Here is a 26,140-nt window from a genome sequence, read left to right on the forward strand (position 1 = left end):
CCCAGAGCCCCGCCCGAGAGGAAGGGAGGGACAGGGCGTGGCCTACGGCTAGGCGTTCTTCCTAGGGCGTGGTCCACTCTGGGCACAGCCTTCTCCTCCTCCTTTTTCTCCTCTCTTGCCTGTTGTCAGTAGAGCTTTCCACCACCTAGTCGGATCGCCTTGTGACTGTTGGGGGAAGGTAATTCAGGTAAGTGGATGGGGGCTTGGACTGCCAAGCTGAGTAGGGTCCCACCACTCGCTCAGGTTCTATCGCCTCCCCTTCTCCAGACCCGAAGTAGAACCCCAGCAGCCGAGGGGTGCTGATTAGCTTTTAGGGACTCTTTCTCTCTCTTTTCTCTCGGCTCGGAAAGCGTCTCTCTGCTGCCCGTCTCATTCCCCTTTCCAGCATGTCAGAGTTGCGGGGTTTCGAGGGAGAGGGGCCGAGAAGGTTAGAAAGCAGGGTCGCAGGCTGGGTAGCCCAGGGGGAGCTCCAAGGTCAAGGCTTGCTTGGTTGCTTCCCATATTCTCACCAACTCCCGCCCCTCCTTGGGTACCCAGCTGGCGAGCACCACCTGCCCAAGCGCTTTCCCTGGGTCTCTGCACTGAGAGTACGCGCGGCGGGGGGGGTGACCGAAGGTCACGGGGCTAGGGCTGCCGCGGGCCTCTTTCGATGACATTGGGGTTTCCGAGCTGGCCTAGTAGGCAGACAGCCCCGGATGCAGCCAGCAAGACTCCCTTTGGGGAACGCAGGGGCGGGGGCGGCTGGGTTGTTGCTAGGAGCCGGTCACCGCCCAGGGAATTGGGGCTCTCTTTTTCTCCTGCCTCGTGGAAACGTTTGTCCATTTGTATTTGCACGTGTTTGTGGGTTTGCTCCCTACTGCAGTAGAGGCCGGCGCGGGGGCAGGGACACGGCGGACAGTCTTTGGGCTGTAGCTTTAAAATACTGCCTGGCATTTGCGAAGGGATTTTCAGGAGCTCTCCCAGCACCGTTGATGCAGAGAGACCCAGTGGAACCAGGGTGGGGCTGCGGGACGTAGGAGTGCTGGCAGGCAGCTGCCCTTGAGTCATTCTCTGAAGTTGTGACTTCGATGTCAAACTTCCATCTTTGATGCCTTCCTTTTTGATCTCTAGAGTTTACTAGCTACGTCTTAGCGCCAGGGGTGGGGAAAAGCAGAAAGCGAAAGGCTAAAATCTCTGGGGAGGAAGGCTGCTGAAGACAGTCGTGACCCTCATCCCTTGGGGGAGAAACATGATAGGAGGAAGGGTTTTGGGGATTGCCTCCCTGGACTTACTTTGTAGCTACAGCATTTCTTACTGTGGTGGATTTCTTTGAAGCAAGAGTGTAGGGTTGAATCTGGGGATTTAAAACCAAAAGAACCGGGTGTCATTTAGTCCGACCCCCTTGTTTTTACCGATAGGGAAACTGAGGCACAAAAAATAAATCACTTGACTGTGGCAGTAGTAGCAGAGCTAGGCCTAGGACCCAGATCCTCAGACTCCACGTTTCTAGTTTTTCCAGCCGGTTAGCAGATGCTTTCTAAAGCCTGCGTAAGAGTTCTCTCCTGTAGGCAGGAGGCTTGTTCTTGGGGTAATGCTGATCACATGCAACCTACAGCTAATGGAAGCTACTCAGAGTTATTGGGCACATACCACACTGCAACATTTTGCGGGGCTTTCAAAGTCTTGATTGAATTGGATAGTGTGAGTCCTTGGATGGGTTTAAATGGATTTTTAAAAATGAAATCAGGTCAGCTGCAGTGTTTTTGGAAAGAAGTTATAAAACCTGGATTCAAGTTCCACTTCTCCCCCTTTTCTACCTGTGTGACCTTGGGTAAAGCATTCCACTGTTCCGGGCATCAGGTCCCTCATCTATAATATGAAAAAGATGAATTAGGATCCGTTCACCCTTTTAGAAGAATAAAGTTGTTCATTTTCATTCAGACACAATGATGTTCCAATCTGTAATGCTATGTCATTGGAGATAATCATGGCAGGGTTTTAAAGACTTATAGATCCTTTAAAGGTCCTCATTATCAATGCTAGATTATAAAGATACTGAGTAAGGCCTTAAACAAATCAAAGGTTGTCTTTCAATTCACTCACTACTCACAGGACCACTCCCTTAGTTCAGGCCTTTACCTTCTCACCTGGATTGTTGAAAAGGCATTTTAATTCATGTCTTTGCCCCAGGTCTTTCTGAATTCAGTCCATCTCCATACAACTACCAGAGGATGGGGGCAAAATCTCCAATAAATGGTGCCTCGACTACCTCTTTTCTAAACAAACAGCAGCCTCATCTTTCAACTGAGACTGCTCACTCCAAAGTTGCCACTTATCCTTTAACTACCAAATCTCAGTCTTTTCTCAATCCTCAAGCTTGCTCACCTCTCTGAAGCATCTGACACTGTTGGTCACAACCCCCAAAAGAGATTCTGTCAGGGGTTTTATGATGTTATTTTCTCTTGGTTCTTCTCTCATCCGATTGCCCCTCAGTCTACTTTGCAGATTTTCATCTTTGTAATAACCTTTAAGGGTGTCCCCAAAGGTTCTCTCCTGGCCCTTCTTCTCTTTTTTTCTCTTTACCCTTTCCCTCTATGCTCTCATCAGCTCCCTTGGGTTTAATTATCTCTATGAAACTTTATTCTATATCCAACCACTGGACATTTTGAACTATCCCTTTCATGCTCCAAAACTCATTATGTCCAAAACAAAACTCATTATCTGTTTCCTAAAACCTTCTTCTCTTCCCCAACTTCCTGTAACTGTTGAAGGTACCACATCCTCATAGTTTCCCAGGCATGTGGCTGCCAAATCTTTACTATGTTTATTCTTGTATATGTCCCCATCTCTCTAGTTGCACAGCTACCCCTTTATTTCAGGCCCTTGTCACCTCTTGCCTGGACTATTGCAATAGCCTCTGGATTGATCTCCTTCCCTGAACTCTCTCCCCTTTCTAATCCATTCTCCATACAGCCTTCCAAAGTGATTTTCCAAAATCAAAAGCCTGTCTTTGTCACTCCCCATTCTCAGTGAACTCCAGTAGGTTCCACTTCCATGACCAAACATAAACTTCTCCATTTGTCTTTGAAAATTTTTCACAACCTGGTCCCTTCCTACCTTCCCAGTCTTTTGTTTTGTTTTGGGGGTTTGGGAGACATTTGGGGTTAACTGACTTGCCCGAAGCCACACAGCTAGTGTCTCAGGACCAGAAGTCTTTCTAACTTCAGGCTTAGCACACTATCCAATGTGTTACCTAGAAGCATTTATCACGGCCATTTTTAAGTCTTCAGACATCCTTATTATAATCCATTGAATCCTTTTACAACCTGAAAGATATTTATTACATCCTTTACTACTAAAGCATTTTAATCATCAACACATTATTTTCAGGTGAAGTATCTCTGGGTAAGTTATTTGATTCTAGGCTACTTTTTGCTGATTTCCTATTATACTATTGACTATTTGCCCACTGCCCAGCTTGTATGTTTTTTGAATCAAGCTAATATGACTGTTTGACTAGGTAAAATATAATTAGGAAGGTAAGCACTTTAGCACACAAAAAAAGATGCATTTAAAAAGCAATTGTAAATTTTCTTTTAAAAATTCAGTTTGACATTATATCTGCTATTGTTCCCACTCTTAACAGTTTTTTTTATGAATTTGAGACAGTGTGGTTTAGCGGAATGAGAGCTGGACTCCAGTCCAGGAAGATTTAGGTCTTGTTCTGTCTCTGATACCCATTATTGCAGTGGTGTCAAACTCAGGTAGCAAGAATATTCATAAGGATCCCTGCAAACAGCATGTTGACTTAGAAAAACACAGATTAACATTATCTATATTTTATTGTATTTTCAATTATTTTATTAAACATTTTCCAAATTTTAATCTGGTTCTGGCCACACTCAGGAATTTTACACACTGCATGTTCCCATAGCCAGGTGTTTGAAACCCCTAGTCTAGGCAACTGTCTAAAGCTGTAGTTGAAGGGAAACCTTCATTGGTTCAGGGAATTTCCCATTAATGAAATGGGCTCCCATCTCTATCTCTATTTGAGCCAAAGTCTAAATCTCATCTAGAACAAGACCCAACTCTTCAGTAGTCATTGTGAATCTGCCTCAATCCATCTATTCACAGAATTTTTAAAAAGTAATATTTTAATCTCTGCAGGTTGGGATGTGCCTGTGACTACATTTTAAATAAAGCTGCGCAGAGATCTATTCATGTTGGAGCTAAACACTTCCCATGTGCTGGGGCACAGCTGGTGATGCTACAGACTCCTGAGAATCAGCTCTAGGCTGCCAGAATTTCTTTTGTTAACTGGAGGTGGAGGGGTGGGAGGAGGGTTGAAAGCTTAAATTTTTTTTTCCAGCCTTGACTTTTTCTCCTCTGTAACTGTTTGTCCTCCATAGCTTCCCACGTCCTTTCTTAAGTATGACCAAAGATCTCCCTCCTGTGTCTTGGGATTTAAGTTCATGGGCTATCATGAGTCAAAAATCAATTGGAAGGTTGCCATAGTTTTACGTGTAGTATTGGTACTATTGTCCACACAACAAACACCATGAAGAAAAACCAACGCCCTCTAAAAACTGGAGAAATTGGGAATCGTTCTCCTTCCTGTGGTTTCTATCCTTGTGTTATTGTGTAGAGTCCAAGTACAGTATTAACTTGTTAAGATGAAGACTTGCTTCAATTTGGAGCTCTTTCTGAACTTTTTTTCCCCAGAGAAATTCCATATGGCCGGAAATCTCAGGCTGAAATCAACATCACTTCTTTAGCTAGTTAACTACTTCCTGGACATCTGTGTGCTGCAGTGAACTCTAGTTTGGGGAGGTCTCCTAAGGATTACATTAGAAGCTAAGCAATCTAGTAGATAATACATGGGCAACAATGTAGACTTATTCTACAATACCATATGTGTGATGTATAGAATGAATGAGTTGTTCAAAGGATGATCAGGGCTAAATAAGATTACTTCAGGAGGACTTCCTGGAGGAGGCAGGTTTTAAGGTAGAAGTTCTAGAAGACGGTGATATACATGGTTTCAGACGTTGAAAAGGAATTCAATTTGGGAGAAGTCACATGTGCTAAGGCATTTTGATATATCAAGTCAAGGATGATTTTCTTTGATTGTTGTTAATAATGACAACTAACCTTTAAATACATTTCAGCATTTCCAAAGCACTTTGATCTCAGGGTTGTGAGGAAGGTGGAACAGGCCCCACTTCACTCTGAGGAGACAACTCAGAGATTATGACTTGACCATAGTCACATAGCTAATAAGCCTCAACCTCAGTCTCCCATCTCCAAATCCAGAACTCTTTCTAACTATACTGTTGCTAAATTGTTGTAGGATTTGGAAAAATTAGCTCTGGCCACAAACTTAAGTCTACTGTCTGTGAATTTTACTCTTTTCTCTTTCCTACTCATTTAGACTTTTGCCTTTTGTAAAACACGCTGACACTAGGAAACAGTGTTTACTCAAAAGGTTACATTATCGGAGAGCTAAAGGAAGTAAGACTGGACTCCAAATAAACATGGAATAACAGAAAGGCAATCTGGGAAAGCTAGTTTTTGGATTTATGCATATATGGGGGTTTTATGTCTTTTTTTTTTAATCATGATTCAAAGTAGGAGATTTGGAGTTTATAGTCACTTGCCCCCAATCTAGTTTGTTGGGTTTTTTTTTTAAGATTCTTTTCCAAGAGAAGAAGAAACTCAGTTTCATTTGACAGTGTGTTTTAATGCCTCTTTACCCACCAATGTGTGTATTCAGAGACAAGGAAACACAAAATGTCCTTGTTTTTTAGACCTTAACAGAGCTGACTTGTACTGGTTGAAAGCTTGTCCCATATAGCTAAGAACCGGACAATATCTGTACCAATGATGATGCCTCCTTGTCTCTCCAAGGGAAAGATAGTGAATTAGGTTATTGTCTTCATTACTGGTGGTATTTATACAAAAAGCATTGCAGTGGACTTAACACTCCTGGATTTAGAAAAGTTTCATATCTAAGTCATGTTACCCATGGCCTGTCATTTCATTAGTATAGAGGTAACTTGGGTGACAAACTTCCTTCCACTAATATGGTAGCTTGGCATCTTCTTTGTAATTGACAGCCCTAGAGAGCTACCTAGAACAGAGAGATAGGAAATTATTTGCCCAGGTCATATAGCATATAGCAGAAATGAAATTTGAACCTAGGTCTTCAAAGATCTCAGGCCAGCCTGTATCCATACTACCATGCTACCTCTCATAGGTATTTGCTTTTCTTTTTTAATTGTGTTAAAGAGCACTCCCCATTGACCTTTAATTTGGAGGGTTGGAATTCCAACAATGCTTAGTTAAATAAAGCTAAATTCCATTTTTTCCCCAGACCTTTCACAAGCAGCACCTGCTGTGTGCCTGTTGCATTCAGGTATAGTGCTGTAGAGCAGAGCCCTGACTCCACTGCCTAGTCATCTGCTAGCCCAGCTGGGTTGAGACCTAAAAGTGGGAAGAGAATTGGAAATAGCCCACTCCTGGAGAGGTGCCTTCTTTGGGACTCTGCTGATATGGATGATCAAGCTTTGGGTTTAGGAAAATGTGTTACTATTTTAGTCTTTTTGAAACTCACTATTCAGCCCTTAATGACATTGCAACTTCACTCCCTTCTCATTTACTTACATGAATGTGCCATATATTCTCCTCCAACACTTCCTCCCAACCCCCATGTAATGTAATTTCTCTACGGGCAGAAGACTGGCATTTTGGGCACCAAGCCTTACCACAGTGCCTTGTCCCAGCAGGTGTTTAATACATGTTTTGACTTGAATTACCTATATCTTATATAGCTTAATAAAAGGGATTGCTTTATTAATTAAACACTAAATAGATCCATGGTTTTTAAGCAAAATTAGTTGTAGTCCTATAACTTTGATATGCCTTATGAACTTTGATATTCCATATGAGGAATAAAGCCTGACTCAGGTGCTGAGTAGGAAGGAGAGAGCTTTTTTTTTTTTTAATCACTTCATAGTGTAAATTTTGGTCAAGGGGACTTTGTACTGGGAAACTAGGTATGTTGTAAGGAAACAATTTGGTTAGTGACGGAGGGCCCCACACCCAGTTGAGTTCATTCAAGCATAATTCAGAAATACTGTTAGTTTAACGCTGGTGCAATAGAAGGAACTCCTCCTGCCTAACTAAGATAAGAACAGATCCAGAAGCATGAAATTGGAGAAAAGGTTAGGTGAAGTCCTACAGTTGAAAAACCTTCACCAGTGAATAGCATTACTAAAGAAGAAAGTACCTTGGTCAAAGTTTATTCTAAAACTCATCACAAAACAAAGTGAGAAACTGACCATTTCTTCTAAAACTCACATGTTCTGCCTTTCCACAGCAGATACTCCTTACTCTTACTTAAGCTTTTAAGAGTTTGTAATCATAACAATTTCAAACGAAAGTATATGGACCCTTTGGGACTTGCCTGAGATAAGGTTTAATGTTTAATGGCTCCCAGCAGAAAATTTTTCCCAGCCTACTTTGGTTCTTATTACCACAAACTCCTACTTACCTTACAAGCTTAAATAATGCCCAGTCTTTACCCTCCTCCTCAACCTCAGCCATTGACAGTTGCTGTAACCAGTTTACATTTTATACAAGACAGCAAGCAATATAGTTTAGTTCGGGAAACACTGCTCTGTTCAGACTTGACTTCATCTTGCCAATGTTTTGTCCTTTGGTCCAATATGACTTGAGCCTTGGGTTTTTTTTTTCCCTGTCTGTTGTATTAACGTGAACAGTCACTCTACTTTTTGGGAAACTAATCTTGTTTCTTGGCTGAGGAAGAGGGAGTCATTTCCTTAGCTGAGCCCAAACGATTCCTCCCCTGGTCTTCAAGTAGATTATAACTGTGAATTTATAGTTAACATCTTTCCCATTTCTTAGAAAGTTCCTGATCTTATAAAACTATCCTTTCACTGTCTGGGCTTTCTTTGGCCCATTTCCGTAGAACTTTGATCTCTAACCCATGTTTCAGGGTTCACTTGGTCTTGGCATATTTGTGAGCAGATGAACCTGCTTATGCCTTCAAGTTAAAAGCTGCACACTCACATGTTCTAGGTCCAGTTTCCTGAGGAAACATTTTCCCAAACCATGTTGCATTCTAGACAGCCCAGGTATCCAGGGGATCCCAGAGTAGAAATGGACAGTTGAAGAGGAGGAGGAGATCAGTTCTGACCCCAACCCCAAAACAGAAGAATGTTTTCCTCCATATCCCTTAACTACATGCTACCCTTCATCACCTCATGCTGACCTTGAATCTCAAGTATGATTTGGTTTGGGAAAAGAATAAGCATTCTGTATTCAAATGCAAACCCTTATTCAATGTAAAAACCATTTAGGAAATTTTAGCCCCACTAATCACACTTAGATTGGGTGATTTGGGCGGGGGGGAGGGTTTAGATTTTGTTTTATTTTTATTTAAAGGATCACTAAATGAATTGAAGTACCATAACAAACAGAACCAGGAACTCTCTTTAAAAAGGAAATGTCTTGAGTTCATTCTAGAAGTGATCATCTACTTTTATGGGACTAGAGCTAGGTAACATGAAGTGTTAAGAATATAATTAAAGTGCATCCTGTGGTATAGAAGGAAACAGCTGACTCAGACTCGGATCCCAGTCCCGTTGCATAGGTAGTACATTGTCAATTAGAACTGGTCAACCTCATCCATTTTGCTGGTTCTGATAGTTAGGCCTAACTAAATCAAGCTTTGTGCAGCAAGGTGGAAGACTAAGACTGTTTTCATTTTGGATTTCCAAATTGGATGTTTTAAGAGTTTGCAATAATAACCATTCAGTTTCTGAACTATTTCCTACTTGTATTATCTTAGAAAGTAGGGTTAGGGAATGGACTTGTGATTACATGAATATAGGAAACACCCTTTACCAGTGCAAGTCAACACTTTTGCAACTTACAAGTTTTTAAAAGTCACCTATGGGTATTATAAATATTCTAATCAACTACAAATGACCTATGACAGAAGATGCTATTCATCTCCAGAGAGAGAACTGATCAATAGAAATATGCATACTATGGTTTTACAGATACACACACACACACAAAACCAGGATCACCAATCCAGTACATGTCAGAAGCAAGATTTGAACTTGGATCTTATGGACTATGAGGCACAGAAAAATGGGGCATGGGTGTTTTGTTTAAAAGTCTATTCTGGTTCATCACGATCATGAAAGAGGATACAGATCAAAAACTAATCATTTTGTTTTCAAGAGACTATGGGCTATTTTTCCCTTTTCTTATGATAAGGAATGGAGGGTTTGTAATTTATATTAATGGAGGATAGATACCTTTGAAATTGCAAATCCATTAAAGCTAAGAGCATTAGACTTACAGTCAGAGGACCTGGGTTCAAATCTCAGCTCTACCACCTATAAGTAGCTTTGGGCAAGTACTTCACTTCTCTAGATTTCTGTCTTCTCATCTGTAAAATGAAGGGCTTGATCAATCTCCAAGGTCCTTCCAGCTCTAAATCTTTAGTCTCATGACCAACAGTATCAAGTGCTTTTCTTGAGTATGCCCCACCCCAATAGACATCACAAGAAGTAACCGTTAAGTGTGTTTTGGGAAGGGCTGGTCAAGCCAAACATTCGATGAATAAAATAACCTTTAGCAGAGTTAGCCGGATTAACTCCACCCTGCCTGGCTCAGAAGTTTTTTCCTCTTTGGCAACTATTGGGGGTATGCCCAAAGTGGAAAGGGCAAAGTCTAGGCTTTACTCATCATATTTTAGACCTAGTAAAAGTCACTTTTGCTGAAGTTTGACTTTTCGATCTATAACTCTCTTCAAATCTTGGAGTTCCTTGTGAATACAAAGCATTGAGTGGGGTACAAAGAAGTATAAGGAATAGAGACCCTGCCCTAAAGGAATTTATAGTCTGATTACAGAGAAAACAGGTCCACTCTCTTGCATTTATTGTTAGTTTGCTTTCCTTGTTACCTTGCAGCGCTAAGTGGGTGATGGGCAAATATGAAAGACATTCAGAGCACAGGGAGACCCACAAAGATTGGGTGATCTAGCTATAACAGATGGGACTAAAGGTGGGCAAGAGGATGGGTGAGAAGGAGAGTACAATGCTAAAGCAGAAATTCAGGAAACACATTAAGGGGATTGATCAGTGCCTCTTTGCCTTAACACTTTCTCACTGCTTAACCTTCTTCAGCTTAATTGACTCTTAATTACTAAATCCAATTCAAAGACTTTATTCTCCTAAATATCTCATGATATTTAACAGTTGTGATTCAAAGATCACAATCAATGATTCAGCAAAGACTTAGGATAATGGAAAAGATACTACTCTTGATCAAGGAAAAATGATCTTTCCAAAAAGGAAAAATAAAATAAAACCTTAAAATTATAGGACAGTGAACTTTTGAGTTTCGTTCCTAACAAAATTCTAGACTATTATTAAAGGAATATTTAGTGAATATCATGGGGGGCAGGAGACTGGGGGAGGGAGGAAAATAATATTTCCCTGGAACCAGAATGCCTTCAATCTAACTAGATCTCCAGCCTGACTTTTTCGACAAGGCTTCTAAATTGGAAAAGCACAGGTATGTTGGAGATATACTTACCTGGGTTTTAACAAGATGTTTGACAAAGTCTTGTGCTGTTGTGGACTAGCTGGAATAAATAAGGTGGGCTAGATAATAGTAGATTAATTCAGAACTAGTGGAATGGCCAGCTTCAAAGATATCTTTAATTGTTGGATGTCAACTTGGAAGGTCTCTGGTGGAATGTTACAAGGAACTGTTCCTGATCCTATGCTTTTAATTCTTATCAATGATCTAGTTAGAGGTATTGATAGACTGCTTATCCAATGTGTAGATGATACACAGATGGTAGGGATATCTAGATACACCGGATGTTGGTCTCCAAAAATATTTTGACACTGGGCTGAAACAAAATAAATATAATAGGGATGAATATAAAGCTATACACCTATGTTTTGAAAAATTCTTGAATACCAGGTGAGGAGTCATGGTTGGACAGGTTTTTTGGGGGAGGAGGAGGGATTAAAGGTATGGTTGACTGAAAATCTAAAGTGAATCAACAGTGTTCTAGGGGAACCAATGAAGCTGATGAATTTTGGGATTGCATTAAAAGAAACATAAGAGATAAGGGGGTGATAGTCTCATTGTGCTATACCCTAGTCAGAGTATATCTACAAAAAGCATAGTGTTCAGTTTAGGGTGTCATATTTTAAGAACATTGATAAGCTGGAAGGCCAGCAAAATGATAAATGATATGAAGCTCAGTTGAAGGAACTGAGGGCATTTAGCCTGAAAAAAAAGATGGGGTGGGAGGGGCAACATTAGAATTGTATTCAAATATCTGAAAGCCCTTCATACACAAGAGAGATTAGATGTGTTCTGTTTCTTAGAGGGCAGAACTAGGAACATTAGGTAGAAGTTTTACAGAAAGAAACAGTCTTCATGCAAGGAAAAACTTTCTAACTAGGACTGTACCAAAACAGAATGGGCTGCCTCAGGGAATGAAGGTCCCTGCTTTGTTGGAGGCCTCCAAACTAAGTGGTTACTTGTCAGTTATAGCATAAAAGAAATTTTTGGTGAGTTATGGATTGCACTAGATGGCTACTGAGGTCCCTTCCAGCTTTGAAATTCTATAATTCTGTGACTTCCTGGATCTTCCTTGACCTTATGACACTATCCTGGTCCTCACCTCCTTCAGTGGCTCTTCTTCCTACTCCATTTCTTTCTTTACCTATCACAATTTCTTAGTGAAAATTCTAAAAGACTTTTAGGAGATTTCCATTATAGCATTGTTCTCCAAGTTGACGTTATGAAACTCCAACTCCCTTGCATGAGATTTAAGCAGACATGCAGTTCATTGTTCCTACCAATGATGAAGATGTCAGTGGACCATTCCAGACCTGCCTGTGCACCTCTCCTCAGATCTTCAGGAGAGCACCACAAAGGACCCACCTAAAGTACTAGCATCCTTGCTGAAGTCCTTGTCCTCACTATTCATCTGTTGTCCCTTGCTCCCAACACATGACCAGCCCATAGTCTTATAGAATCATGCCTTCTTTGATATCCTGTACACTCCTTGGTTGCTAATTACTTGTTTGGAAGTGTTGAAGCCTGCTCACTCCTACCATAGTCCTCTCCATTGATTCTTGGGTTATAATAAGATTGATTTCTTTGGAGACAATCATGCAATACAACTCAGAACACAGAATCTGATAGTTGGAAGGGACTTAAGCAGTCATATCAGAAAGGAATCCCCTCTATAACAAACCTGGATTATCCAGTCTCTGCTTGAAGACCCGAGTGCTCAACTTGGGAGTCACTGAACTTGAAGTTTGAATCACAGCTCTACCACTTACTACATGTGTGGCCCTTGGACAAATCAATTCATCTCTCTGTCTCAGTGTCCTCATCTTTAAAATGAGAGGGTTGGCTAAAGCTATGATCCTATAACCTCTCAAGTCATTCTACTTGTGTCTCCCAGACATATAATTCTATAGTATTGCATAATATGGAATGACACTACTCTAACCAGAGTACTTAACTAATTCAGCAACCCCTCCTTTTAAACATTCGGGGGAAAAAAAGCCAAGGGAACAAAGTCCTTGTACTCAAAGAAGTCCTAATGCTATTGAAAGAATGAACTAGCTAACAAAAAACTACATAAGAGTGACAAAATGTATGGTATGTCCAGGAAAAGGGAAAAAAAACATTGTTCAGTGCCCAAAAGGAGCAACTGTGTGCCTTTGTTTTATCAGCTACTCAAGCCCAGTCAGTTGGGTTTTTTTTATCTGTTAGCTGTATGACAAGTACTCTCTAGGGAGTGGTTGTGACTGCCAAGGAGAAAGAATTCAGCAAATATCGATCAGGTTGTTTTAAATCCAGAGTAAATTGTGCTATGTGTGAGGGTTTTTGCTTGTTTCCCATCAGCCCTCACCATTTCTCCATTCCCTATGCACTGTTAACAGTGTTGGGTATAGACATCACAAAAACCTGACTCAGTTTCCTCATGAAGGCATAGAAATTACCCTGTGTTTACAAAGACAAAGCTAGTGGAGTAAATGAGGTCCAACAGTTCTTTGCACATAATAGGAGCAAAATAAATGCTGGTGAGTGGCCTCACAGTTGGGGAGTCTTTTCATATGTGCCTGGTGATTGGTTCTAGGATAAACCTAGCTAAGCTCATAATAATAATTGGCCTTCTTCCTTCAGCAATAAAACATGATGATCACCCACTCAGACTCAGAGGACCTGCTTTGTCTATGAAGGGAATTATCCATACCAGTTCATTCAGAGATCCTTAAAATACTTTTAAGCAAGGTAGATTTGATGTCAGTTCGTACAGTTTACCTATGATATCTCTAATATTTAAGGTATTTAAAAACCTTCTAAATAAGAATAATGCCTGAAGGTCACCTTCAGGTAAACCAACATCTCCCTATATCCTATATATAATGCCCCATATCTCACAGTCATGGCAAGGGGATTTTTCATTTTCATGGAGCACTGAGTGCAGCTGCCACCACCAGCTGTGTGGTCAAAATTTGTCTTTTGCCACTTCCTCTTCTGTATTTGCACCTAGTCTACAAAGGTCTAATAGAATTTAAGTTCCTTGAGAACAGAAAAGACTTTGTCTTTTGTCTTTGTGTCTGTATTGCCTAGCATGTAAACCTTCAAAGCCTGGTAAATTCTTTGATGTTTTCCTTTGACTGTCTAAACTCACCTTCACCCAATTGGCAACACACACACACACACACACACACACACACACACGTTTCCTCTGCTTCAAAATTATTGCTGCCTCTATTTTTTCCAATCATAGTTTCTAGTCTCAATGTAATAAAATCCAACTTCCATTAAGAAAGACTGATTAATTTATACAATTGTGACTTCTGTTCCTTCCAGAAACCATTAGGATTTTAAGAAAGGAACTTCTATGTAAACTCATGTAAATATCAAACTTCTGGTATGTTAATCAGTGACGTTTGTACAAAGAAGGCTTCCTGAGCATTCTTTGCCTATTCTAAAGGTACTAGCTTCCCCAACTCCCACCATGTGCCCTTTAAAAAAGACAGGGGGAGGTCAACAATTTGACACCCTTCTGCTTTTTAGACTACCTTTCTATGGATCGTTCAGTGACTTCAAACCAGTCTGTGGATTAGTCTTCTATTTTTTCTCCCTAGCTCATCTTCTTTCCCCAATCCATCCTATCCACTTCCACCAAAATAATTTTCCCAAGGCAGGAATCTGACTGTGCCCTCTCCCTACTCAGAAAACATTGTCTTTTGGCTAAAATACAAATGCCTTAGCTAGGCATTTAAGGAGCCCAAGAATTTAATTTTTACCTAAACACAATGTAGTATAGTGAAAAGAGCCCCAAATTTGGACTCAGTAACTGAGGACACATCTAGCCTATAGTGCATAACACTTTGTGAGATCTTGGGTAGGTCACTTAACCCCATCAATTTCCCATCCTTAAAATTGAGAGGTTGGGCTAAATGAACTCCAAGGTCTCTTCCAACTCTAAATTTATGATCTTACCTTCCCAGAACTTATTTCATGCTGTTCCCCTTAATAAACTGTATTTCAGTCAAACTGGACTATGAGACATTCACTCCCTGAACTCTACATCCTGTCTCCTGACTGGGTGGGTACCTTCAAGGCTAAGCTAACCTTGCTACCTCTTCTGAGTAGCCTTTTCAAAATTCCCACACTCCAATTAGTGTTCTTGACTGCCACAATATTTTTTGTATGATAATTGTCTACATATTGCATACACCGCCCCCCCTCCCCCGAGAATCTAAGCTTCTTGAAGGCAGGTCCTTTTTCATTTTTTTTATTTTACAGATGAGGAAATTGAGGCTTAGAGGTTAAGTGGCATGCTGAGGGTCCCATAGCTAGTGGACCAGACAGGATTTGAACCCAGATCTTTCTAACTCCAAGTCTGGCACTCTATTTTCACGGGGCCTGTTTTGTATAGTATATTGTATATAGTGACCACTTAAAAATTGTTAAAATTGGTTAATACCATGTAACTTGGAATGTTATTGTTGCATTCATTTACAAACTTGAAAAAGACTGAAGCAAACTTGCTTATATCTAGGCAGAGGAATAACTCAAAGAATATATGTATAAAGGTTGGAACTATTTTGTCTACAAGGTGTCATTGTGTCGGGGGAGGGGGAACAGTGTAGGGACCCTTCATTAATGACATTTGCAATGTGATTTTTGTTGCTAGCCAAACTTGACATGGGAACTGAATTTGAGTCCTAAATTCAGCACTTACCAGTTGTGTGACCTTGGAAAATTATTCTCAACCTATCTTCATCTGTAAGATGGGATGATAGCATGTGGGGCTATTCTGAGCATTTTTATGCATACATACCTACATACATACATACCTTGCCTTTTCAACTGTAAAATGCTATGTAAACTTAAATTGATGATATTCTATTAATAATTGCTGCTCCAATTATCTTTTTATTCTCTGACTTATTTTCTAAATTCTAGAAATGATCCAAAAGCTTGCTGGGAAAGGGCCAAAGTCCTTGGCTGCTCAGTTTCTGGGCCCTGCTAAGCAGGCCTTTCACAGTCATAGATGCCAGTTGCAGAGTCATGGAGGGGGCAGGCATTGCCAGCCTTGGGTCCTGCTGGGATCTGACCATCACACAGGAGCAGGACAGGCAGAGCCTTTTGCATTTCTGTGTTTGGTTTAATGATTTTGAAGCTGAGCTGTTCTGTCTGAGTTTCCATGTAAAACACAATTCATGTGAACCTCTGTCCAAATAACCCCACAAAACTCTCTTTTCTTCCTGGAAAATAAGGTTTTGTTGGTTTTTTCTGGACTTTGGTAATCTGTCCGATCCTGGGGTCAGGAAGACCTGAGTTGAAATTTGGCCTCAGACACTTACTACACACTACCTGTGTGACCATAGGCAAGTCACTTAACATCTACCTGCCTCAGCTACCCCATGTGTAAAATGGGGACAATAATAGCACCTGCCTCCTAGGGTTGTGGTGAGGAGCTAATGAGATAATCATTGTAAAATGATTAGTACCAGTGCCTGGCACATAGTAAGCCCTGTATAAATGTTAGCTCTGATTATTGTTACTCATGTATGTTCCAACAGTACTGAGCAGATAGTAGGTAATGAATAAATCTTTATTGAGACATTAGAAAATCTGTGTTGTGCATCCTCTCCAAAGGTCATCTATATACCTTTTCTCCCTAACAGGGATATTTATCTAGTAAGAGCATTATAAAAACAGATCTACCTTTTCTAATATTTTTGTATAACCAAGAATCATATTTAATTCCATGAAGACTTACAAAGTACTTATTCTGTAAATAGACCTTTGTTAGAGAAAATGCAAAATTTAGAGAACATTCTATTCCTGCCTTCATGGAGCATCCAGTCCAGCAAGGATATGACATGTAGCCAAATAACTAAAATACAACAACATATAATGAATATAAAACAAAATATTGTGTAATATTGTAGATAGGAGAGATCATAGTCATCTAAAGAACACAGAAAATTGTCAGGGAAGATGTGAGATTTGAGTGCAGCTTTGAAGTCTAGATAAGAATTCAGCAGGCAGAGAAGAGGGAAACTGGTCATTCCAGGCACAGGGAATAGAATGAAGGGCACAATGGAGATGAAGTACAGCATGTTTGAGGGCACAATCCTGGATGACTGAAATGTAGAGTACATAGAGGAAAGTAGTAAAATAAAAATACATACTATTTTGTCCTGATTTCATAGGTCAGTAACTATGTATTACTTGGTCTTAGAATTGCATGGAGTATTGCAGGTTTATGACCTGTCCATGGTCTCCATAGCTAGTATATACAAGAGACAGGATCCGAACCCAGGTCTTCTGGGTTGGTCTTTCCACTCAGTCATATTGCTTCTCCTTCATATGTGTTACGGTGTATGTATAGAAGTGTGTAGCATTTCCATAGAACTTTAAAGTATATAAAGAGCTCTCCTCAAACCCAGCACCCTGTAAAGTAACGTATGATAACTGACACAAAGGGGTTGTGTGACTTGCCCATAAATACACAGCTGGTATGTAGAGTCAGTATTCAAGCTCAGGTCCCTTGATCCCAAGTTCATGTTGCCTTTCACGTTGTCCCCTCGATGCTATTGAAGATCCAAATAAGAAAGTTCTCACTGGCAGTGTCCAATCATCCATCAGAATTATATGTGGTTTTATCAATGAAAATGGAATTAAATCTATCTGCTTTAGCACTGCACCCCAAATTCCCTAGCCCTTTCTACCTGAAGCCTCCTACGTCTGTTGCTTCCCCTATTAGAATGTCAGCTTGTTGAGAGCAAGTACTATCTTGGTGTTTTTATTTTTAGCCTCAGGGTTTAGCGCAGTATGTTACATGTAGTCACTCCTTAAATGCTTTTTATAAATAACACATTTTTTTCAATAATAAAATAAACTTATCCATTCATTCTTCCACTATATGAAAATTGGTTTGAGCTTCAACTTTTATCCCTCCCCAATGCCTCATCCAACTACACTGAGAATTGGACTGTTTTTCCCTAGCATCCTAATGGTATTTTTCTTTTCCCAACAGGGTCAAGATGGCAGTCCTTTCAAAGGAATATGGTTTTGTGATTCTCACTGGTGCTGCCAGTTTCATATTGGTCACTCATCTTGCCATCAACGTAGGCAAGGCTCGGAAGAAGTACAAGGTGGAGGTAAGTGTAGGGTATGAGCTGCTTCTTTTTACAGGCTAGCCTCTGGCTCTCAGAGAGGGGGAGGGGGCGGCTAGCAATCATGGCAACCTTTGCAAGGACATGTTAGCATTGGATAATACAGGGGAAAATAAGGAAGAGTGAAACACTTGGTTACCTAAAAATAGGACTGAATGTTTATCTGCCATGTGGAATGTATCTGATATAGTACATGTAGCGGAGGACCTGCGTTCAAATCTCACCCCTGCCACTTAATCTCTGTGACCCTGCACAAATAACTTAACCTTCCAGTGTTCTCATTTGTAAAAAGGAGACCCCTTCTAGCTGTAATTTTAAGGTACTATGATTTTATTTCTATGGATCTGCAGTTAACAAGGCTCTAAGCCAAATGTATTTTGAAAGTGTGATTCATAATTCTACAGTCAGTCAGCTTGCATTTATTAAGTGCCTGCATATGCTAGGCAAAGTGCTGGGTGCCAGGCTTCCATATCCGACTCAGAAAATAGCTTCATTAAGTTGCTTTGGAATAATGGAGTATGAATCAGTGAAACTAAATTTCATCCTGCATTTGGAAATGATCCCTGACATTGATCCTTTACCAGGATCACCAGATAGCAAAGCTGCTACTTGAGAGTTCTGGACCTGGAGTAAGCAAAAACCAGTTCCAGTCCCAGCTCTGACACTTGCCAGCTGGATATCATCAGATCAACCTCTGGGCTTGTTTTTCTATCTCTAAAATGGTAGGGGAAAAAAATAATGCTAGCACTAGCCACAAGGTTGTTGTGAGGTAAGTGGGCTTTTTTAAAATAGATTTTTAATTGATATTTTATTTTTATAGAGTCCAGATTTTCCTTTCTCCTATCTACTTTCCTTCCAGAGAATCACCCCTTATAACCAAAAAATAAATAAATGAATAAAATTTTTAAAAGGAGAAAGAAAATATTCAGCAAAGCCAAACAATATATTGAGGAAAAATCTGGCATATGCAGTGTTTCACACCAGTAAATAAAGTAACTTCCTACCCCTGCCCCCTGCAAAGGAGAAGTAACTTCTGATACCTCTCCATTAGAGGAAACCACTTTATAAACCATTAAGCATTTAATAAATATGAGCCACTCTAAGTATTAGTTTCAAACTCCCTAGAAGAGTTGATGTTTGTTCCCTCACTATCTACCACAGTGCTCTGCACCAGGGGACCTCACAAATGTCTGAAGCCTAGCTAGCATTCCTCAGGCAATTTGGAACAAAAGAGTAGAAACTGGGCAGTGTTCTGCCCACCCCAACTCTCAAACTCAGTATGTTGACTTTGCTTTAAGAATTTAAATAGGGAAATTTTGACTAACATGGGAAGCTAGCTAGCCTCAATGAGTCAGCTTTGTACTGGAAGGAATTGTGGGCAAGTTAACTCTAATCACTGTATGGAAGCCAACTCCCCAAAGTGCCTGCCCTGGGAGAAGGGTGTGGTGAGGCCAGCTTGGAACATCCCGTGCCAACCTTACCCTGAAAAAGAATTTGTAGCCACAGGTTGAATAGGAAATGGTAGTATCTTAAAACTGGTCTGGGAGTGGCATAAGCTGTAACCTACACACACAAACACACATATTCTCTCTCTCTCTCTCTCTCTCTCTCTCTCTCCCCCCCCCCCTCCTCCCCTCCCCATCAAAAAAAAAAAAATCCATGATGGAAAGCATGTTTTTACCAGACACAAAGATTCATACTGACTGCACATGTTGGGGAAGTGGGGAGGAGGATTCTGGTCTAGATTATGCTCAGGACAGCAATAGTATTGCTGTAAAAGTTTTCCAGGCTTTGCTAGTGATATCAATTTTCTGAAATCATTAATGTCTATGTGTGATGACATGGTGTCACAAAAGTCTTAAGTTAAAGCTTAAAACTACATTAAAACTTTTGGGACACCTTCTATTTGGGATAAGGATGGAGACTCTTTTCCCTCAAATGAATTTATTTAGTTAAAGTCACTTTATTTATTTTTGGAGGTGAAGAGGGATAGGTGACTTGACATCAGTCAAGCACACAGCTAGTAAGTGTCTGAGGTCAGATCTGAATACAGGTCCTCCTGACTCCAGGGCCAGTGCTCTATCCAATGTGCCACCTAGCTGCCCTGGCAAAGTTCCTTTTTGGAACTTTTTATGTATCTAGGTTATTTTGTTAAAAATAAAACATTGAAGTATACTGAACCCTAGTAAAGTAACTTGTAACATTATAACCAGTTTACTCAGGCAGCTACAAATTTACTAATTGAATTCACTTTTTAATGGTATTTCATTTGTCTAACAAATGGAGGTACTACCTGCTGAGTATTAGGAAACATAGTATCTTTGATTTTTGTCAGCATATAGAAAAAAGAAAAAACTTCCAAAAAGAAGTAACTCAACACCCTTCATTCTTCTTTCCCCTGCTCCCCACCACCACCTTTTTTCTCCCTCATCAGCATCATTATATTGACATTAATGTTTACATAGGGCTGGTGTAGACCTTCAAAGCCAAGGCATCAGGAAGGCTGAAAGTTTTTACTGGTTAAGGACCTAGAAGGAAGGTGGCAAGTCACGGTCAAAGCTAGGAAATGTAAACCAAAGTTATCATGTTTCCTGGATTTAGTCTTCACAATAGGTTTATGGGTACAGAAGGCTCATTTTCAAAAGAAAAAAAAAGGAGTTGGGGAGAAAGGGAGATGAAAAAGTTTGGCAAAATCATGGGATGCAAATTCTGCCCTGTGGAACTTGATCTAATCCAGCCCATGTTCTGACCTATCATTGGCCCTTTCTGCCTATTTATGATAACTTCTGAGGTGAAATAGCTTCCAAGATCTCTTTCCTGGTCTATATCTAAGACTTTATTTTTGAGTTGCTCTTTTTTTTTTTTTAATCATTTCCCCCACCATAATCCTGTGAGATGAGTAATACAACTATTTTTTCCCCATTTTACAGGGAAAGAAACTGAGGTTTTGAAATTGTTATACAGCTAGTAAATAGCAGAATTATAGCTTGAACCAATGCCTTCTGACTCAGTATTCAGGGTTCTCCCTCCCTTTCCTCAGCTATACTATGGTATCTATCATTATCATAAACTTCAAATTCTGAAATATCCTGGTAGAGACTACCACCACCACAAAATCTAGCCAATGAAATGACCTTAAGGATTCTGTTTTCACTCTCCTCAGTATACAGATGAGGAATTTAAGTACCTGAGATGTTAATTAAATTACTTACTCAACAACATAAGTAGCAAAACTGAATATTTTCCATCTTCCTAAAGAAAGTCATGGTTGTTTTTTTCTAATATCTGTCAAAAGATACCTTAGCAAGTTTGCATTAAACCCATTTTGCAAGGGTTGTATATTTTTCATTTAAGGACAAAAATTAAAGTACTCAAAACTATTTCTCTTTGTCCTTGTTTTTTTTTTCTTCTCATACTTTCATACCTCTAGTCTTTACCTTTAACTTCTTAATTGACTGCCAATTAGCTTTTTAAACTTTCCCTTAACATTTTAAATTGCAATATAGATATTGGTTTTATTATAGGAAAAGAAAGTCGTACATAATAGAGATTCGTAGCTTCATGTACAGTCATCTCTTTCTGTTTTACTTTGCATATGGGAATATTCATTTTATTGGATTTTAATGGAAGCTCTTAAATGTTAGGGAAGATTCCCTCTGGTATGACACTTAACTGTCCAAGGAAGAGATTTCTGTTCTCTAGCCCTTCACTCCATGTTCTTCTCTACAAATGGTAGCACCTCCTACTTTAGTAAAATGAGCACCATTAGCCCTGAGCTCTTCCAGCTCCCTTCTTACTTGATTTGTGTCTCTGTGTCTTTACCCATTCTCTTTTTCTTTCCTCATCCCCTTCCGGGGCTAACCCCATCACTTATGTCCTTGATTTCATTACCTATAACTTCCCCTAAAGTTTTGTTCCATCCAGTTTTGACCCTCACTCCTATCTTGGCCCCCTGGCTTCAGTCTTACTTCTTCCCTGTTAGACTATAAACTCCATAAAATTCCTTTATATCCCCATCAAAGCCTAGTACAATTCCTTGTACAATAAAGATTTGAAGAATAGCTAGTCTTGGAGCACAATCTGGAACTTACAGGTATATTATGACATTTTAAAACTATATCATTAGCCAGTTTTAAATTCCTTTTACCAACTCCACCCCCTTGTTCTGAGGCTAGCACTGACCCAAAGCTTTGTTTGTTTCTGGTTAACATAGGACAGATTAGCTCTCACTCAAAAATTAGTGAGTTTTCCATTATTAAAAGTATCTAAGGAAAGCTGAATCAATCAATATGCTGAAGATAGAAAGACAAAAATTAAAGTCTCTGCCCTCAAGGAGTTTACATTCTACCAGGAAACAACATGTATCTATATAAATAACTACAGTGTAAATATGTGTGGGGCTGTGGGGGTGCTGCCTCAGGAAAAGCCTCATGTCTGAACCTTGAAGTAAGCAAACTATTTGAAGAGCTGGGGGGGGTAGAGGGGGAGTGTTGAATAGCTGTCAAAAGATACCTTAGGAAGCTTTCATTAAATTATGTGAACCTGTGATATTGGGACTAACATGTGTTCTGTGTTTGTTTTAGTATCCCACCATGTACAGTACTGATCCTGAAAATGGGCACCTTTTCAACTGCATTCAGAGAGCCCACCAGAATACGTGAGTCTGGGATTTGTGCATGGGGCTCTGGTTTCTGTCCCCATCAGGCAATCAGAGAAATTTCTAAAGTCCTGAGCATTCTGCCTCCTGTTCCAAAACTTCCTTCTGAGATCCTGCTGGCAGGTCCTACCAGGCTAGAAAGGCTTTGATCACGACTCCAGCAAGAGACTATGTGTCAGAAATATTGAAATTAGTGTGTGTGATAACATTTGTTTGTGCCCTCTGATCTCTTTGCAAACAGTTAATCTCTCAGTGCTAAGTGAGAGGAGTATAATCTTTCTAGGCAGGCAGAGGAACCCTGGTGAGAATAGCTCCAGGTGATTGACTCCAGTGCTAGATCCAGAGGACTGAGATTGGGGCATGGTTTAGGGGGACTTTGGGTATATATATCAGAGTTGCTTATGAGGAATTTCTGCTTAATTTTTTGGTATGTGTGAAGGAGAGTATTATGAGTATATATTTATTGGAAAGTGCTATAATGTATGTGGTGGGGAGGGGTACATCAATAAATATTTTCTTTAAAAAAAATAGTTGCTAAGAAAGTAGGACACCAGGGATCAGAACTTCCTGAAAACTTTTGACCAGAAAAGATTCCAAATGTAAATTTGTATAGCACCTTTCTTTAACATACCACGAGTAGACCTCGATTCCCTACAAGGAAAGAGGGAAAGAATGACCTAAATGCCCTGGCTGGGTGCCAATGGCTTAATCCATCCTTTGTAACCCATTATTGGGGGGGGGGGGAGAAAGGAGAGAGTGATAGGTCAAGATGTTCTACTACTGAAAACTTGTTAAACAAGACTTTCGTTTCTGAAGCAAAATTCATCTTAATGTGTTTGTATTTCAGATTGGAAGTATATCCTTCCTTTTTATTCTTTCTAGCTGTTGGAGGTGTTTACCATCCTGTAAGTAGTATTCCCTTTTTATTTATTTTTATAAATGCATTATCTCTGTACCCTACTTCCCTCCCCTAAGCGAACAATAAAAAAAAAGCTAACAAATATTCATAGTCCAGCAAAACAAGTTCCCACATTGTTGGTGTCCAAAAATATATGTCTCATCCTCTGTTTCAAGTCTATCACCTCCGAGTCAGGTGCTTCATCTTCAGTACTCTGCAATTATGGTTTTCCATCGCATTTGATAAGAGTTCTAAAGTCTTTCAAAGTCACTTTATAATTTATTGACATTGTAAAAAATATTCTCTTCATTTTTTCCCATTTCATTCTACATTAGTTCTTAGAGGTCTTTCCACTTTCCTCTGAGATTGTCCATTTTTCATGGTACAATAATATTCCATTACATTAATATGCCATGGTTTGCCTAGCTATTCCCAATATATGGGCTCTCCCTTAATTTCTGGTTCCTTTCAACACTCCACCCCAAAAAAAGAGCTGCTATAAATATTTTTGTACATGTAGGTCCAATTGGGTGATACAACAGGACTTTGGTGAAAACAAAGGTTTTTTTTAGTGCAATTTCTTTTTAATGAAGAGAAATCTATATTCTTTCCCTCCTACCTCCTCCTTACATTGGAGAAGGGGGGGGGGGGAAAGACAAAGACAGTTTCTGTAAGAAATATGTATAGCTGGGGTGACTAGGTGGTATAGTGAATAGAGCACCGGCCCTGGAGTCAGGAGGACCTGAGTTCAAATCTGGCCTCAGACACTTAACACAAAAACTAGTCGTGTGACCTTGGGCAAGTCACAACCCCAATTGTCCTCCAAAAAGCAAAAAAAGAAAGAAATATGCATAGTCAAACAAAACAAATTGCCACATTGGCCATGTTCCAAAATTATGTTTTATTCTGCATATCAAGTTTATCAGCTGTCAGGAACTAGGTAGCACACTTCATTGACCCTTTGAAATAATAGTGGGTCATAGCTGCCTTGATCAGAATTTTAAGTCTTTCAAAGTTGTTTTTAAAATATTGTATTGTATTTAGGAAATAGATTGATCTGTGGAATCAATTAGGTATACAATGTACACCAGCAAACAAACGCTGTTGCCTATTGTTTGAATACCCCAGAGACCCCAACTACAGAGATAAGAATTCACTATTAGTAAAAAAAAAAAAAACCTGGGAAAACTAGAAATCAGTATTACAAAAGCTAAATGCACTTAAACCAACCTCTCACACTGTATGCAAAGATAAGCACCATATGGATACGTGACTTAGACCTAAAGAATGATATGGTAAAGAAATTAGAGGAACTAGGAAACATGAAGGCTTACCACCTCATTCTTCAGGCACAAACAAACTGAAGTGACCCCAAAGGTTGTCCAGGCTCATGACTGTGGCCTTTGCTGTCACCGGCTCATCTAGCCCATTCTACAAATTCCATTTTCCCTATTAGCACCCCCTCTTACCCTGCCATCACCCCCACCTTTACCCAGGTTTTCCCAGATCCATAGTATAATAGCACATCTGAATTCTATCTGTGATTCAGCATTTCTGGGGCAAGAGAAGCCATGATATTAATAACGGCAGCTAACATTTATGTAAGTGCCTACTTATGTGCCAGGCACTGTGCCAAGTACTTTACAGATATCATCTTGTTTAATCCTCACAACAACCTTGGAAGGTAGGTATGATTATCCCCATTTCACAGATGGGAAAACTGAGACAAACAGAAGTTAAGTGACCTCCCAAAATCACACAGCCTAGTAAGTGTCTGAGGCCAGACTTGAACTCTCCTCTTCCTGACTCCAGGCCCATCTAGCTGCCTGACTTCTCAAATAGACCTGACTTTTGAGTGAAGAGAAGATATTTGACCATATAACCAAAGGATAAAAATATTCCAGATTCTAAAAGGTCAAACTGTTGTAAAGACTCTGCCAAATGTAGGTATTAAGTCTAATATTCTGTTTTTGTGATGCTGAAATGGGTCTGCTTTTGTTTTAGCGCTTAGTTTCTGGTTTGGGGATTGCATGGATAATTGGACGCGTACTTTATGCTTATGGCTATTACACAGGAGGTGAGTATGTTTATATGAGCGTGCATCCATATGTAGTTTGTTTCCTTAATGGATAACCTACTCAGTCTTCTTTCAGCTAAGCATGGCTTTACTTGGAGGGAGGGTGGGGGCGGGGAATGGAGATAGGAACTGGGAGAATATACCAGACCAAGATTTAGATCAATGAACTAAAATATTTTCAAGCTCAAACTTGTTTAGGGCGAGTTTCCCCAAAGCAAAGAGTTAAAAAAAAAAAAAGATGGAAAAGCAGCAGGGCCATGGACTCGCTCTGTGTCTTATCAGGTCCCCTGTAGTGCTGTTTCATGATACTATTTCTATCTAGTATGCCAAGTACTGATAACAGTGTCAGCCTGCAGTTATGGTTTTCTGTGTTAGCCTCCTGAAGCCCAAGTGCCTGATAACCCTAAGACACTTTCATGGTATGTGTGCCAAAGGTTGAACTTGAATCTCTCGGATAAAGCATTCTTCTTATTTCTTTTGTAGAGCCAAGCAAGCGGAATCGAGGCTTGGTGGGTTCCATTGCTCTCCTGGGACTGATGGGGACAACTGTGTGCTCTGCTTTCCAGCATCTTGGTTGGATGACCCGAGGCTTGGGCCAAGGGCCTAGGAGTTGTCATTGAAGAAACAAAGGCTTAACTATCTCTTTCTTTTGGATGATAAATCTTTAACATTCAGGCGTGCTTTTTTCTTTTTCTAAATACAATAAACCTATTTGGCATTAGCCTCATACCTATACCCCCAAGAAA

General features: G+C 40.0%; 1 protein-coding gene across 1 annotated transcript; it reads left to right on the forward strand.

Annotated features, from left to right (window-relative positions):
• MGST3 (microsomal glutathione S-transferase 3) lies at positions 1–26,140 on the forward strand. The gene is made up of 6 exons (XM_069094686.1): positions 1–187; positions 17,624–17,747; positions 22,346–22,419; positions 23,267–23,324; positions 25,322–25,394; positions 25,878–26,140. Exons 2-6 carry the CDS (start codon positions 17,631–17,633, stop codon positions 26,012–26,014), a joined length of 459 nt encoding a protein of 152 aa, XP_068950787.1. The 5' UTR covers positions 1–187; positions 17,624–17,630; the 3' UTR covers positions 26,015–26,140.

The sequence above is a fragment of the Petaurus breviceps genome, unplaced genomic scaffold, assembly GCF_028583685.1.
Source record: "Petaurus breviceps papuanus isolate PSGF00001 unplaced genomic scaffold, PetGlider_PUasm1.0 220, whole genome shotgun sequence".
Lineage (NCBI taxonomy): Eukaryota > Metazoa > Chordata > Mammalia > Diprotodontia > Petauridae > Petaurus > Petaurus breviceps.

What these genes read in the sequence shown, in the direction of transcription:
- MGST3 (XM_069094686.1), top strand. Translation starts at nt 17,631, where the DNA reads ATGGCAGTCCTTTCAAAGGAATATGGTTTTGTGATTCTCACTGGTGCT. An exon ending in CAGAGAGCCCACCAGAATAC is followed by an intron (nt 22,420 to 23,266) that starts GTGAGTCTGGGA and finishes TTTGTATTTCAG; the next exon opens with ATTGGAAGTATATCCTTCCT. An exon ending in TTGGAGGTGTTTACCATCCT is followed by an intron (nt 23,325 to 25,321) that starts GTAAGTAGTATT and finishes CTTTTGTTTTAG; the next exon opens with CGCTTAGTTTCTGGTTTGGG.